This window comes from Petaurus breviceps, unplaced genomic scaffold (assembly GCF_028583685.1).
Source record: "Petaurus breviceps papuanus isolate PSGF00001 unplaced genomic scaffold, PetGlider_PUasm1.0 126, whole genome shotgun sequence".
NCBI classification, from domain to species: Eukaryota; Metazoa; Chordata; class Mammalia; order Diprotodontia; family Petauridae; genus Petaurus; species Petaurus breviceps.
The window spans coordinates 15,241,653-15,256,561 of NW_027185655.1; the positions used below are offsets into that span (position 1 = coordinate 15,241,653).

The 14,909-nt window shown below is 35.7% G+C and overlaps 1 protein-coding gene across 14 annotated transcripts in view; it reads left to right on the top strand.

Annotated features, from left to right (window-relative positions):
• Positions 1 to 14,909, top strand: part of PTPN13 (protein tyrosine phosphatase non-receptor type 13) — a 204,622-nt gene that overhangs the window by 101,402 nt on the left and 88,311 nt on the right. For 10 of the 14 annotated variants that reach the window (XM_069093304.1, XM_069093313.1, XM_069093268.1 and 7 more), the window contains one exon: positions 7,513 to 7,738. In XM_069093304.1, the coding sequence (XP_068949405.1) occupies positions 7,513 to 7,738 (226 nt within the window). The remainder of the gene's footprint in view (positions 1 to 7,512; positions 7,739 to 14,909) is intronic. The other 4 variants (XM_069093277.1, XM_069093280.1, XM_069093289.1 and 1 more) reach the window with 1 other exon arrangement.

Consider the following 14,909-nt stretch of genomic DNA (forward strand, 5'->3'; position numbering starts at 1 on the left):
TCCCTTCTCCCCTTCCCTCTCTTCCTCTGTTATTTCTTCTTTTCAGCTTTTCTAGAGCAACAACAAGAAACACAGATTACCATGTTTTGCGTCTTTACACGTCAAAATAACTAACCATATATAGACCTTCCTTTATCCCATCACCCCCCCCCCCCAGTGTACACTGTGACTCTAATTTGCTGGGGGAAAAAACTGACTATATGTGGTAAGTTCTTTAGATGTTTAAGGATTTTAACTTGGAAAACAGCAAAACCAGGTATTCTGTGTTTCTTTTTGTGGCTCTAGAAAAGCTGAATCTCCTCACTAAGGAAAATAAAGATAAATTGTCTTTGAATACTAGGCCACTCAAGGTGGAGGTAAAGTAGGTTTTGATCTTTAAGGTCTGTGCCTTGAAGGCAGAGGAGCCATATATAGATCTAGAAATAGCACATATATAAGGCACATTGCTAACTGGCTTAAGGTTGCAGATAGGGAATGTAACTTCCAACCTGGAGATTTTGCACAATAATTTAAATCTCTCAAAAATTAGGATTGTATGAGCATGAGGAAAAAGACTGATAATGATTATTGAAAACCAGATCTGATGGTGAAGGAGCCTCAGGCTTATTCTTTCCTAGCTGGGAATGACTTTTTCCATAGTAGAGACAGGAGATGGGCAGACTTTTACTACCAAGGAAGCTGGGCAGGTGCAGGAGAAAATAAACTGGAATCCATAGCTAGTTAGTGAATCATGGGAATAATGGGTAATGAAAATATAGTCTAATGCAGTGTTCTCAAACTTAGATAGAAATAGAGGAGGCTAATCCATGCATAAAGATCCTTGGAGTCTGCATATTTACTTAGTTTTAAAATTAGATATTATCCATGTTTTATTTTTTTATTTATTTTTGTGTTTTTATTTATTTTATGAATATTTCCCAACTACAACGCAAGCTGGTTCAGGCCACACTTGGGAGTGTTTTTAAGCTCCTCGAAGGGAGGGACTATCTTTTGTTTAGTTTTGTATCCCTAGAATTTAGCACAGTGCTTGGCATATATCATACACTCAATTAGTGTTTCCTGATTGATTGTGGACCCACAGACCTCGTGCTTGACACCTTTGGTTTAACTTAACTCAACTCAAGAGTTTTTGTCAGTTGTATAGTTTTCATAGATTTGGAGAATTTGTTGAAGATTTGCTCTTAAAAATTCAGTTGAACCAGTTTGAAGGTTCCCTCCCACACATACCCACACAGAGGGTTTGTCCTTTAATCCCTTTTTAACCAGCTAAAGTTAGCATTTCTGCATACTTGGCCCAGAACGATGAATTCTCTCTATTGTTGGTTTCTTGGTAGGGGCCAGCAATGAAGGAGTTAACATTTTTATAAGCTAATTGTATTGTGGCCTCCTCTCTATTATCTCCTATATCTCTATGACCACATTCTCAGGTTGCCTATGGACCTTCCCTATCAGGTGACCATACTCGCCTGAGAAAACCAGTTGGTAAAGTTGAGGCAGCCCCAATAGTTATCTGGACAAATAGAGCCATCCATATAAATCTGCACTCTCATTTTATCTTCATAGCAATCTTATGAGGTAGATACTATTACTGTCCCATTTTACGGATTTGCATTTTTTTAAATATAAGTATAGACTTTTAGATCATGAGACCAACAAGATAGAGAGCTAGACATTTTTTCTCATCCTCACAACCTCTCAAATTTCTCCAAAATAAGATTATGTACAAAAGAGAAAGGAATTTTAGCTTTCTCCATGGCTGAAGGCACCGAGAACCCCAACAAGCTAACAACCAGATGAATCTTCATTCCTTCCGAGCTCCCCCAGCACTCTCTCCTTCACCAGCCGTGGCAGGCTATGCAATTGGACCCAGGGGATCCGCTCAGCCATTCTCTTGCTGCTGCAGGCTCTGCTCTCTAACCCCACCCCTCCTTCACCATTCTGAGGCAGTGAGCAGCAGAGTGCACTTCTCCTGTAGTCCTGGGAAAAGGAGGTGGATCTGTAGGAAGCAGGACACTTTAATGGACAGGTCACCAAGTGTGAGTGGGAGCTCCCTCTTGAAAAAAGCAGCCTGAAATAATGGAGACTGAGGATGGTGAAAGGTGAATTTCTCAATGTGGGAGGAAACTGAAACAACTTTGAGGACCAGTCCTTGAGGGATCCATCATCCAAGGGGAAGGAATCACCATATGAGTGAAAAAAGGCTGAACTTACCAAAGATCTCAGGAGGAAGAAGACCCAATTTAAAATCTTGCGCACAAGCAGATAAACCAATAGGGAAGATAATAATAACAGAAGGGAATGTGTCTTCATAGACAAATAAATTCAGAAATCTCAATAAATACTACAAGACAAAGAAAAACCTATTAATACCTGATAAGGCAAAGGACTTTCAAGAAAGCATGGAACAATACGAAGATGTTCCCAAATTGTTCAAGAGAAAAATAAGAATAATGAAAGGAGAATTTTTGGTTTACATAGCAAAAAAGGAAAGCTTAAATCCATAATGGCACATCTCAACGAAGGAAGAAAACAGAAAAACTAATTACAAATGCAGATACATGGAGTGAATGGAAGAGATTGGGAGCCTTAGGGTGGGTATAATTGACAGGGATTTATTGTTTAGGGCAGGGGTTGACAAATACAGCCTAAGGGCCAAAATAAAAATGTAAAAATCATTTTTAACTGACTAGCCATACAAAAACAGGCAGAGGGCTATATTTGAACAGTAATCTTAGTTTGCTACCCTCCACCCCCTGGCTCAGAGAGACCACCACCCTAGAAGAGAGTATTATGGCACCATAACTACATATTGATTCAAAAGACAGGGAATCAGAATTCTAGAAGATAACTGACATCCTAAAAAGAGGAAAGAAATGGACCCAGAGAAGAGGTTTCATGGTAAAAAGAGGAAAACAGAATGGAGAAAAAAGGGTAGTAATGAACTGTGCAATCAAGGCCCCAGGAAAATTTCTTCCATGGGGCAGTATGTTTATCTTATCTCCTCCAGAAATGAACATTCCTAAGAATAAGACACAACAGGAAAAAAAAAAAGGTGAAAAGGGTACAAATTTACCAAGTAATAATGTAGAAATCAGTTAAAAGAGGAAATTAAAACTACCTTAGAAGCTTAAATTCCATAAGGAATGCAGAGATTAAGGAAATAAATAAATATAACGAACATGAATTTACAAATATATAGAATAATAGAAAATAGAATAGACAGAGAATTAATGAAGAGAACAAGTGAGAAATCTTTTTTTTTGAAAGGATACTGAAAATGAAAAAGTACTGACAAGTTGAAAATGGGGATCTTTACTTGACAGCTGAGATGAAAAGGGGGTAAGAATAGTAAAACTAGATAAGAGGGGGAAAATGAATTAATAAGTTAAACAGAACTAGGAAAAGGATGCTAGTGAAAAAGGGCTTGAGGGTGAGAAAATGAGAGTCTGGGAATAGGACTACCTTAATGTAAGTAACCCAAAATAAATGAGAAAACAAAGCATTGGGTTTTTTTTCCCAAAGAAAGAAGAACAGCAACAATAAAATCTTAATTCATAAAAAATTAGAGAAAATGGAGAAAATTATAAACCTAACTCACCTTTAAATGTAAATGAGTAAAACCCAATAAAATGAAACAAAGTGAGATTGGATAAGAAAACAAAACCTCACAATATATTGCTTGTGAGGAACACACCTAAAAAGCAAAGACATACTCAAGAACAAGAGACTAGAACAAAATTTATTATCTGTTGGGTGAACCTCAAAAAACAGGAATTGAAATCATGCTATTAGACAAGGCAAAAAAGAAAAATTGACCATATAATAAAAGATAAACAAGGAAACTACGTTATACCGAAAGGAACCATAGACAATAAGCCAAAATTCATATTAAACTTACATACTACAAATGCCTTAGCATCCAAATTCATAAAGGAAAAATTAACCAAATTACAAGAGGAATAAAGAGTAACAGGATAATAACAGGAGACTTTAATGACCCTTTCTCAGTTTTGGACAAATCTAACAGACAAAATAAAAAATGGATAGAATTAAACAAATTGCTGGAGAAACTGGAACTAAAAGACTTACAGCATTTACTAAGAGGTACTGCTAAATAATACATGTGCTTCTTAGTACCATTTGGAACTATTAAAAAAACCTGACCATCCCCAGAGATAATGCAAATAAATGTAGAAAGGTAGAAATAGTAAATACATCTTTTCCAGACATGACAAAAATAGTAACTGAGGAAGCAAAAATCAAAGACATAGAACCACCACAGAACAACCATACCCCCCAAAAATAGAGATGAAAAGCCCCCATACTTCACCCCTTTTCTGAGGTGGGAGGTTCATGGATATAGTATATATTGAGACTTTTTCTGAATTATTGGTTATATATCCTCATTTCCCACTCACTGTCATTCTTTTAGACTTCTTTCACTTTTCCATCTTGCTTCTAACCTGCATTCCTCCCATCCTGCATCCTCCATTTTTTTACTTTTTTGCATATATCCTCTTTTCCTATAATATTTTAAACTCATTAAGCATCTTTCTTTTCAATATTTTTATCCCTAGTGCTTAGCACAGTGACCAATATGTAGTAGGCATTTAATAAATGTTTATTGTCTGTTGACTACTATGGAGTTTTCCTGATTTTTTTCTTTGCTTTTTTTTTCTATTAAAATATTGTTGGTTATATAAGATGACACAGAAATATTATTTGTTATAAGGGATGACTTTTGGGGAGGGAAGAGGGCAGGATACTGGAAGAAATTTTTGTGATTTAAAAAAAGTTTCTCCAGTTATTTGGATCAATTTTTATTTCTTCCAAGTATTTTTTATTTAGATTCATATACTTTATGGTTCTTGGTACATCTTGGTAGATATTCTCCCAAATATTTTGTAGTTTCTATAGTTATTTTAAATGGAATTTTTCTTTGTAGTTCTCTCTGCTGTTTTGTTACTAAGATACAGGAATGTTGATGATGTATTTGGATCTATTTCATATCCTGCAACTTTGAATTTATTGGTTTTTTTTTAATTTTATGGTTTTTGAGGGAAATCATCAAATCATCTCCAAAAAATAATAATTTTCTTTTCTCTTTGCCTATACTTATTCCTACAATTTCTCTTTCTTCTTTTATTGCTACAGGTAGCATTCCTAGCACTGTTTTAAATAGTGTTGGTGGTAATGGTATTCTTGCTTTTCCCTAATCTCAGCAAACACAATGCCAATCAAAAGAATCCTTAGAATACATCCAGATCTTCTGAACTCAGTATACAACATGTCGATCAAAAAACTCCTTAGAATACATCCCGAACCCTCCCCCCCCTAAAAAAAACTTATGCAACCAACTCAAAATCACAGACATAAGCTTCTATAAGAAAAGAAAAATTCTATAAGCATCCAAGAAAAAGACCATAAAATAGAAGGGAAAAGAAATTCAAACAGCACAAGACTATTCTGTGCAGATTAGAATGGACTGTATTCTGAAGAACACATGCATGCACACACACACGAATGGAGAAAATTAGAGACTTTACTATCTACGTTTGCCCCTATATTCAGATAGATATCATTTATTCTATTAAGGAAAACTCCATTTATTACTATATTTTCTGCATTTTAAAATAGAAGCAGATGTTGAATTTTATCAAAAGTCTTTTCAGCATTTATTGAAATAATCATATGGTTTTTATTATTTATGTCATTAACATGATTTGTTACATTTATAATCTCATATTGAATCAATCTTCTGTTACTGATATAAACCCAACCAAGTTATATGCTGTTTTGGGTCACTTGTTCATATTTTATTTAAAATTTTACATCAATATTTATTAGAGATGCTAGTAGTTTTCTTTCTCTTTTTTGTCTCCTCTTAATTTAAATATCAAGACCATATCTGTATTGTAGAAAGAGATTGGAAAAGTGCCCTTTTTTTTTTTTTTGCAAATAGTTTATGCTTTGAAGGAATTGTTATTTGAGTGTTCAATATAATTCACTTGCAAATACCTCTAATCCTGGAGTTCCCCCCTTTCCCCTTTTAGGAATTCATATATGGTGTATTCATTTTATTTTTCTGATATTGGTTTATTTAAGTAGTCTATTTCTTAGGGTTTTTTAATATTTATGTAAACATTTATCCATTCTCAATAAATTATCAGGATTTTCCCCCCACAGAATTAGGCAAAATAATTTCTAGTAATTTGAGTTCTTTTTCATTTTTGATATGAATAATTTCCTCTTTCTTTCTCTTAAAAACTCATTAGCTAGCTGTTTATTCATTTTATTTGTCTCCTGCCCCCTCCCTCCAAAAAACCCCTCCTACTTTTATTTATCCATTTAATGGTCAATTTTCTTTCAATTTCATTAATCTCTTCAATTTTTAGGATTTCTGTTTTAATTAGGAATTTTTGTTAGCTTTTTTTTTAATTGTGAATCCAATTTATTGATTTATTTTCTCTTATTTTTTTTTAAAGCAATTGGGGTTAAGTAACTTGCTCAAGGTTACACAGCCAGTTATTTCTGGGTGTGGTGCTAAGTATCTGAGCCCGAGTTTGATCCCCCAGGTCACCCCAACACTGGAGCCAGTGCTGTTACTCTCTGTGCTACCTGGCCGCTCCTCTCTCTCTTATTAATAAAAGTGTTTGGAGATTAAAAATTTCCCCTAACAAGTACTTTAGCCAAATCTTAAAAGTGTTGAGTATGCTGGCTCACTATTGTAATTTTCTTTGAATAAACTTTGTGTTTTCATAATTTGTTCTTTGAAACATAGTTTGTTTAGAGTTACGTTATTTAATCTATTAAGGACCTTTTGTTCGATACAATTTATATTGTATTATACTCATTAAATAGTGTCTTTAACATTTTTACTTTTCTATCTTTTGGGGAGATGTCTTTCTATACCAATACGTGGTCAATGTTTAAAGGTGCTTTGTATAGCTCCTTTTTATTCCCCTTCATAAATAGCCAAAAATCTGTCAGCTGTAATTTTTTTCAAGTTCTGCTTAAGTCCATAACTTCTTTCTTGTTTATCTTTTGCCTAGATTTATCTGGATCTGAAAGGAATACATTAAGGTCTTCCACTATTATAGTTTTACTATCTATTTCTCCTTTTAACTTGATTATCATTTTCTTTAAATATTTATGTATGATGCTACCTATACATTAAGTATTGATATTGATTTGTTATATGTGATGCTTTTAAGCTTATGCTTAATGTAATTTCCCTGCTTTTTTCTTTATTGTATCCATATTTACTATAGCCTTATCTGAAATAATGATTGCAACCCTGCTTCTTTTAGTTCAGCTCAATTGACTTTCTTCTAGCCCCTCATTTTAGCAATATATTTGTTTATTTATAACTGGCAGTGTGGATGTCAGCATTTGGGAGGGTGGCAGTGAATTTGAAGCTATTTTAAAATTTCATTAGTCTATAATGTGATAGTGCTTTTCTGGATTTATCTTAATGATTTTATTTAAAAACACTTTCCTTTCTCTTCAAAGCAGCAGACAATATGAAAAATCATTTGAAGGCAACCTGATTAGTCAAGAGATCATGCTGAAACGTCAGGAAGAAGAATTGATGCAGCTCCAGACTAGAATGGCTCTTAGACAGTCTCGGTTAAGCCTTTTTCCAGGAGATACCATTAAAGCCTCCATGCTTGATGTCACCAGAGATCCCCTGAGAGAAATGGCGTTAGAAACGGCTATGACACAAAGAAAACTGAGGGTAAATTGCTTCCAATTATGGAATTGCTTATTCCTAAAGCTGATGGCCAGGTAAAATAGGGCCGTTTTAGAGCAATAAGTAATCGCAAGCTATTGTTTGGCCAAGGGAAAATTCCATTTTAGTTCCACAAAAGGAGAGCTCTGGTCCTACTGATTACTACTGAAATGTAGACTCTAAGTTACATTCTTTTAAAGTATCAAAATATTTAAATTCTAAGTGCCTCTGAGTGCTTTTTTTTTTTAATGGGTTAAGTAAGTTGCTCAAGGTTACACAGTCAGTTATTTCTGGGTGGGTGCTAAGTGTCGGAGCCTGGATTTGATCCTCAGGTCATCCCAACACTGGAGCCGGTGCTCTTACTCGCTGAGCCACCTGGCTGCCCCTCCCTGAGTGCTTTTTACTTCTAACATGAGAAACCTCCCAGTACTCTTAGTCTTTCAAGGGTAAAGCTGTAGCATCTTAGCTAGGTCACTGACCCACCCAGGCATACATGTTTGTTTGTTTTTCCCACTACTTCTAAAGTGCAAGCTATCATTGGCAATAAGCTGCAGTCTCATTCCCAACATTCATCCTTCCACTTCCCTATGTCTTAATTGTTCGTTTTACCTCTTGTGGTAGTAATTGTTGTGTTCTTAATCTCCACATGTAGAATACAGTCATATATGATCTCTTGTAGGATTCTGGAATTTTAATATCTTGAAAACCCATCCCCAAGTACCCTTGAAATTGTTTCAATTCTATTACAACTTTCTAATGACTGTATTGAATTCAATTGAGATGAATATGGAGATTTAACTATTGTTGCTGGTGAAAATAGATCAAGTCACAAGGCTGGAAACTTTGTATTCCTGTCTTGTATTTGTTTCTCTTGTGATAAGTTGGATCTATTACTAGGCTAGATAGGTGGAAAAAGAAGGGAATGAGTATTAAGTACCTACTCTATGCTAAGTGCTTTATAATTATCTCATTTTATCCTCACGACAATCCTCTGAGGTAAGTGCTAATATGAACCCCATTTTACAGTTTAGGAAACTGAGGCAGACAGCAGTTAAGTGACCTGCCCAGAGTCACACAGCTAGGAAGTATTTGAGACTAGGGTTGAGAATTCAGGTCTTCTTGACTCCAGTTCCAGCCCTTTTGAATTTGTTTGATTGATTCTTGATGTCTCAGAGTCATTAGCTTCTACTTGCCCAATTCTAACTTTTAAGGAGTTGTTTTCCTCAGCTTTTGTACTTCCTTTTCCATTTGACCAGTTGGACTTTTTAAGGAGTTGTTTTCTTCAGTGGATTTTTGTATCTCCTTTTCCATTTGGCTAATTCTACTTTTCAAGTGGTTGTTTTCTTTTTCCAAGCTATTGACTCTTTTTTTCATAATTCTCTTACATTGCTCTCATTTCTTTTCCCAATTTTTCTTCTCCTTCTTTTATGTGATTTTTAAGTTCCTTTTGAGTTCTTCCATGAGTTCTTTCTGGGTTTGAGACCACTTCCCATTTTTCTTTGGGGTTTTGTCCATAAGTGTTTTGACATTGTTGTCCTCTTCTGAGTTTGTGTCTTGGTCTTCCCTGTCACCATAATAACTTTCTATGGTCAGATTCTATTTTTTATTGTTTTCTGCTCATCTCTTTTGGCCTTTTTTGGTGCTTTTAAATTTGAACTCTGCTTCCGGGGTGGAAGAGGCACTGTCTCAGGCTTCTTGTACCAGGGGCAGCAGGCCCTGGCTGTTTACCTGGTGCATCACTGTTGTCCCTTGTGTTTCATGCTTCACTGAGAGGGTGGTGTAGGGGGTGGTTGGTGCTGCTGGAGGCTATAGGGGTCTGGCAGCTTCCCTGATGGTCAGCCAGTGTCCCAGTGCTGGTGTCTGGTATGTGCTGAGACTGGTGGTATCTCTCTGTGTTTTCTGGGGTTACTCTGAAGCACGTGGAAGCCCCTGGCGACTTCCTATTTACCCGGAATTACAGTGAACCACGTGGTGGGGGCCCAGAGCTGGAGACTGCCTATGGTTTAGGCACCCATCAGGTTGACATCTACCTCTTTGCCCAGGGCTATGCTGAAGCACGAAATGATTCTGGGGACTGGAGTTTGCCCGTTCCCCTGGCTGTCCTGGTGTTAGCATTGCCTTCTGCACTGCACTGCACTGGGGTTCAGGATGTCCCACTAGTTTGCTGAGGTGGGGCTTGCTTGGCCACTGCCTGTGCTAGACTGGGTTCCCCTTTTACCTGAGTGAGATAAACCTCTCTTGTTGATCTTCCAAGTTTCTTAAGGGCTAATAGATTGTGTCAGCCCACCTTTTTGCTGGTCCTGCTGTTTCAGGATTTGTTTTGGTGCACTCCTTTCTGGTAGTTTAGAAGTGAATATGGGAAAGCTACAGAGATTAACTGCTTACTCTGCCATCTTGTACATTTTTTTAACACAAACTCTTTTCTAACCAATTGATCTGAGTACACAAAAAGAACTGGTTCTGAAATTGGCTACGTTTTAACAAGTTTTGTGTCCTTTCCTTTCCATTTAGATGGCAGTTCGTTTTTAATGATGTTTCTTTCCATTAAATCCAGAAACTACAAACTCTTCTTGAAGAAAATATTTATAACGTATAAGCAAAACATTTCTAAGTGGTCTATGAGCCTTTGGTGTTTTCCATTGCTTGATCCCAAACCATATTTTCCAATAGTTTTCACCATCTTACCATAGGTTACTTTTTATACTTAAGCTACTTTGTCTCAAAATATGTTTACTTAGCTTGGAAGACCTTTTGAATTGCTCAGAAATTCTTTAGTACTTAATCTGCTCTAGTGGATGGGACACAAGCTGCAATTATTTTCATGGTGGTTTGTTTGCTTACATTTCTTATGACCACACTAAGGCAAAATAACAGCAAGACTATCACATGAAGCCAATATTGCCAAATCCTTTATTTGTCTTTCCATGGAAAGCCTGTGAGCAGTCCATATTTAGCTGAACCTTTCTTTGTGTCAGTATGTGATTCATTTCTTCCACTAGTACATCAGCTCATTATTCATTTTCTTTTTTAATTAGCAAAAATCTATTTTCTCTCTTTTTAAGAATAAAGAAAAGCAAAACCATTACAACAAATATGAGTAATCAAGCAAAAGATATTCCTGCATTGACCATCTCCAAAAAACATCTGTTTCGTTGTATATGTTTTATATCAGAGTCAGGAGGTGGGTAGCTGCTTATAGAAAAGGAACTAAAACCCAGTGAAGGGAAGCGACTTTCTTAGGGTCACATAGCTCCCCTAGAATTGGATATTGCATTGATCCAACTTCCTAAGTTTTTCTGAGTTGTTTGTATTTACAATGTTGTTGTTATTGTATTAACTCTTCTGCTTCTGCTCATTTCCCTCTGCATCAGTGTATGTAAATCTTCTCAGGTTTCTCTGAAACTGTCCCTTTGATCATTAAGACACAATAGAATTATATTCACATACTATAATTTGTTCAGATATTCCCCAGTTGGTCAACACCCTATTCATTTCTACTTATTTGCCATCAGTTCATTGCTTTATGAACAAAGATCATAGATTAATGTACCAAGAATTAGCATCAGTTTTTATAGACTATGAACTATATGATCCTTAATGTCCTCTGGCCTTTTCCCATTGTATTGCTATAGGAATGGAGGGTCATTTTGAGTTCATGAATCACCGTGCTCAAGAAAAATTGTTTATCTCACCAGCAACCCTCTTTTGCTATACTTTCCAAACTGAGCCAGACTAATCCTTAGACTATTAATACACAAAGCCTGTGCAGCGTGGTATAGGAGCTGGGGACACTTGACTGGAACCAAGAGAGTGGACCTTGTGTGGAGGAAGTGTTTCTTTTTTCAAAGGTATCTTAAGGTACTTTCAGTCATAACTGACCTAAGGTACAATCATTTTAAAGTCAGTAAACAGCATTTTTAAATGGGCGGCATTTTAAATGTGGTAGTTAAAGTGCTAACACCTACTTTGCAAGGTTGTTGTGAGGATCATATGGGATGGTATTTGTAAAACATTTGTAAAAGCCTGACACATTGTAGGAGTTACATAAAAGCTGAACTCCTTTCGCCTCCAAATGTCTGTAGTAAACAGTGTATGACAAAATCCAATGTGTTTTCACTGCTATATTCGATCTGTGTGTATTTATATATAATATATGTATACATATGTCCATATGTATATGCATGTGTGTGTATCTTTTTTAGTCATTCTTTCGAAGAGCACCTTTCATAAGACAGTTAACTATCTTACTAATCCTCCCCACCATGTTAACTAAAGTTGAGGCTGATACAGTCAGGCTAAATGGTATACAGAACTGTGGCTGTTAAAAAAAAATATATTCATAGGAATCATTGATTTGTGGTATATTCATCTTTCTTGGAAAACTTAAATCATTTTAAGGACAGTGGTCAAGATATTTTCATCTTTGCACCATTTACATCATGTCCGAAGCAGTCCGTGGGAGACCTACACCTCTCTCTTTTTCTCTTCTACAACTAAACATATCCAAAATGATTATTAATAAATTTGGGCCTTTCTGTCTGCCTTTTCCTTCCCTGGCCCCTGGTTGTCTGGGATACTGAGAGTTTATACGCTCGTCATCTGTGGCTGGTGAGAGAATCAGACATATAACGAGAATGCAAATCTTCCAGATTCCAAGTCCTACCATGTCTGACTCCAGATATGCCATATTGCCTCTCAAGGGATATATCTTAACAATCTTATTAAAAACTTGTATGTTTCCCAGTCTACTGAAAGACAAAAACATTCTTTGACCAGATAATTTATCATGTTGGTCTTTTCACAAACCACAACTGTTTTTAAATATGACTTATGTAGAACTTGTTATATTTTTCGGTGGATATTATATATTTTTCCTTCTAAGTATATCATTTTAGACATGCAGTCATATGACATATGAATGACTTTCTGCGAAGTAAATGAGCTTTTGACACACACCATCTGATAGCGTACAAAGAAGAAAGCATTTATTTCTGTATATTTTTAATGAGCAAATCAAGCCAAAGGATTTTTAGGAAGAATGAAACTAAGTACTTTTATTCTACTCCTGCTTTTTGAATGAAATAACATTAAGAGAAAAAAAATGGGAATATTATGAAAATATTTTGCATATAAAATTTCTTCTAATAACCGTTCCATAAATAATAATTAAAATTTTTTTCTTCATTTTTTCATTTTGGTGCAGATTTGTTTTTCCTTAACCCTGTTGCCTTTGACCTCTGTTCAGTTTTATTTATTCATTGGGAAGCCATCCTCATTTATTCTTTCTGTTTTTCAAAAGACGTGATATTAGTTTACTAATAAACTTAAAATATGAAGTAAGAGCTTTATGTCATGCTTAATTCCCAGACCATAACATTGAATGGGTTGTATAGCAGATAGCACAGAAGAAAGAAAAATGATAAAATTCTAATAATCCTTGATCCTCCAGGGGGGTGAAATGGGGAGGGGTAAATAATATTAACCCTTCTCTCAGTCTATAGTTGGCCTGTCTATGCTGCTCCTTGTTTTCATTTCAAATCCAGACCTATTTCTTTTCTCATCCTGGCTCCCAACTAAAATCAGTCTTTCCTTGGATCTAGCCCTTCTTTGCCTACACCTCTGTATTGGCTTTGGATATTAAAGGAATACATAGGTTTAAATAGTAGAAGATTTTAGCACTAACCCCTCTTTCATTGTTTCTACTCTCTTTCCTCTTGCCCCGTTCCTTCCATGTTTGCCACAACCCAGCTATCTCAGTGAAGCCTTCCTTTTTTCAAGACAAAGAGAACGATGCTAATACTTTCTTTTTCCTCCTTAAAGTCCTACTCTAAAGGCTTATCTTGGCATTAAAGAGTTATCAAAAGCTATGCCAATAGACCATGGTCCAATATGAGATTTTACATCTGTTATCCAAAGTCTAGCCAAGCCAGATATGGAGAAACATGTCCCTAAGTTGGCTCTAGGGGCAAACATAGCAACTCTCAAAGTTTTGAACCACGGCCGCCCTAAAAGTATTGAAATAGAAAGTCATTGTTGAAAATAGATATTCCTTCCCCCCACATAGTAAAAAATAATTGAATATATGTTTGTTAAGTCCAAAAAGAAAGACCCCAGGTAATACAGTTAAATATATTACCCATATTAGGACAAAAATGTTTACTATTCTCTAGTAAGATATAGTTTGATCATCTCACAAAAGAATGATACTCTAAAAAGAAAAAAAAACTTTTAATCACAGAATTGTAAGAGATTTCCAAGTCTCTCTAGTTGGATCTATGCTTTAAATTGATCTCCCCTGTAGTATTCTCAATAACTGGGTATTTCCAGCCTTGTCTTGAAGATCCCTAAAAGTAAATCATTACACGTGGTTACCCTTTACTTTTTTTGATAATCTAAATGTGGAGAATTACCTACCAACATCAAAATGATATCTGCTTCTGTGTTTGTAGTCTCCATTGGTTAATAAAAATTGACTGGATTATTTTATGATTATAACATACTTTAAATGTTTCTGAAAAAGTTGAACTTGCTAGCTAGGGAACAATAGTGTTTTTCTAGATCATCTTTTGAAAATAACATAAAGCAGAGCATTATTTCACGTAGGAATAATAATATCAAAATTCTGGGGATAAATAATGTCGAGGAAGATATCTTTGCTTATGCTAAGCAAGTGTCCTAGTTAGGTCCACTCATGATTTTAGATCATTTCACAGCACTTCTCTTGAAGGCGTACCCTTTGCAATAGGATTATTTTGAGCAGTAACTGTAATTAAATTCCCAATCTCACTCTTTTGTCCATCAACACACCCAGGTTTCTTTTACTGGTCTCCATTCAGGTTTGTAGCTGTATCCACTCTCCTTTTGACTAAATTATACAGTGACCTTTTCCCCCCAAGCCTTGAAAATATTACATTATAAATTTGTAAAACAGTTTAAAATTATATAAGAAGTTAGCTAAAGCGTCCATACCCTTTGCCCGAGACATCCCAGCATTAGGGATAAGAGTAAATAAATGAATGAACTTTTTAAAAATCATTTATTAGTTGTTTATGATATATTAGGCACTCTGGGGATGTAGATACAAGCAAATAAATTAGTCAGGTGTTCACATGTCTGTATGGCCCATGTTTGAATGGTCCATAGCTCTCTGGGAAGTGGTTTGGTGGCCCGCTTCTGG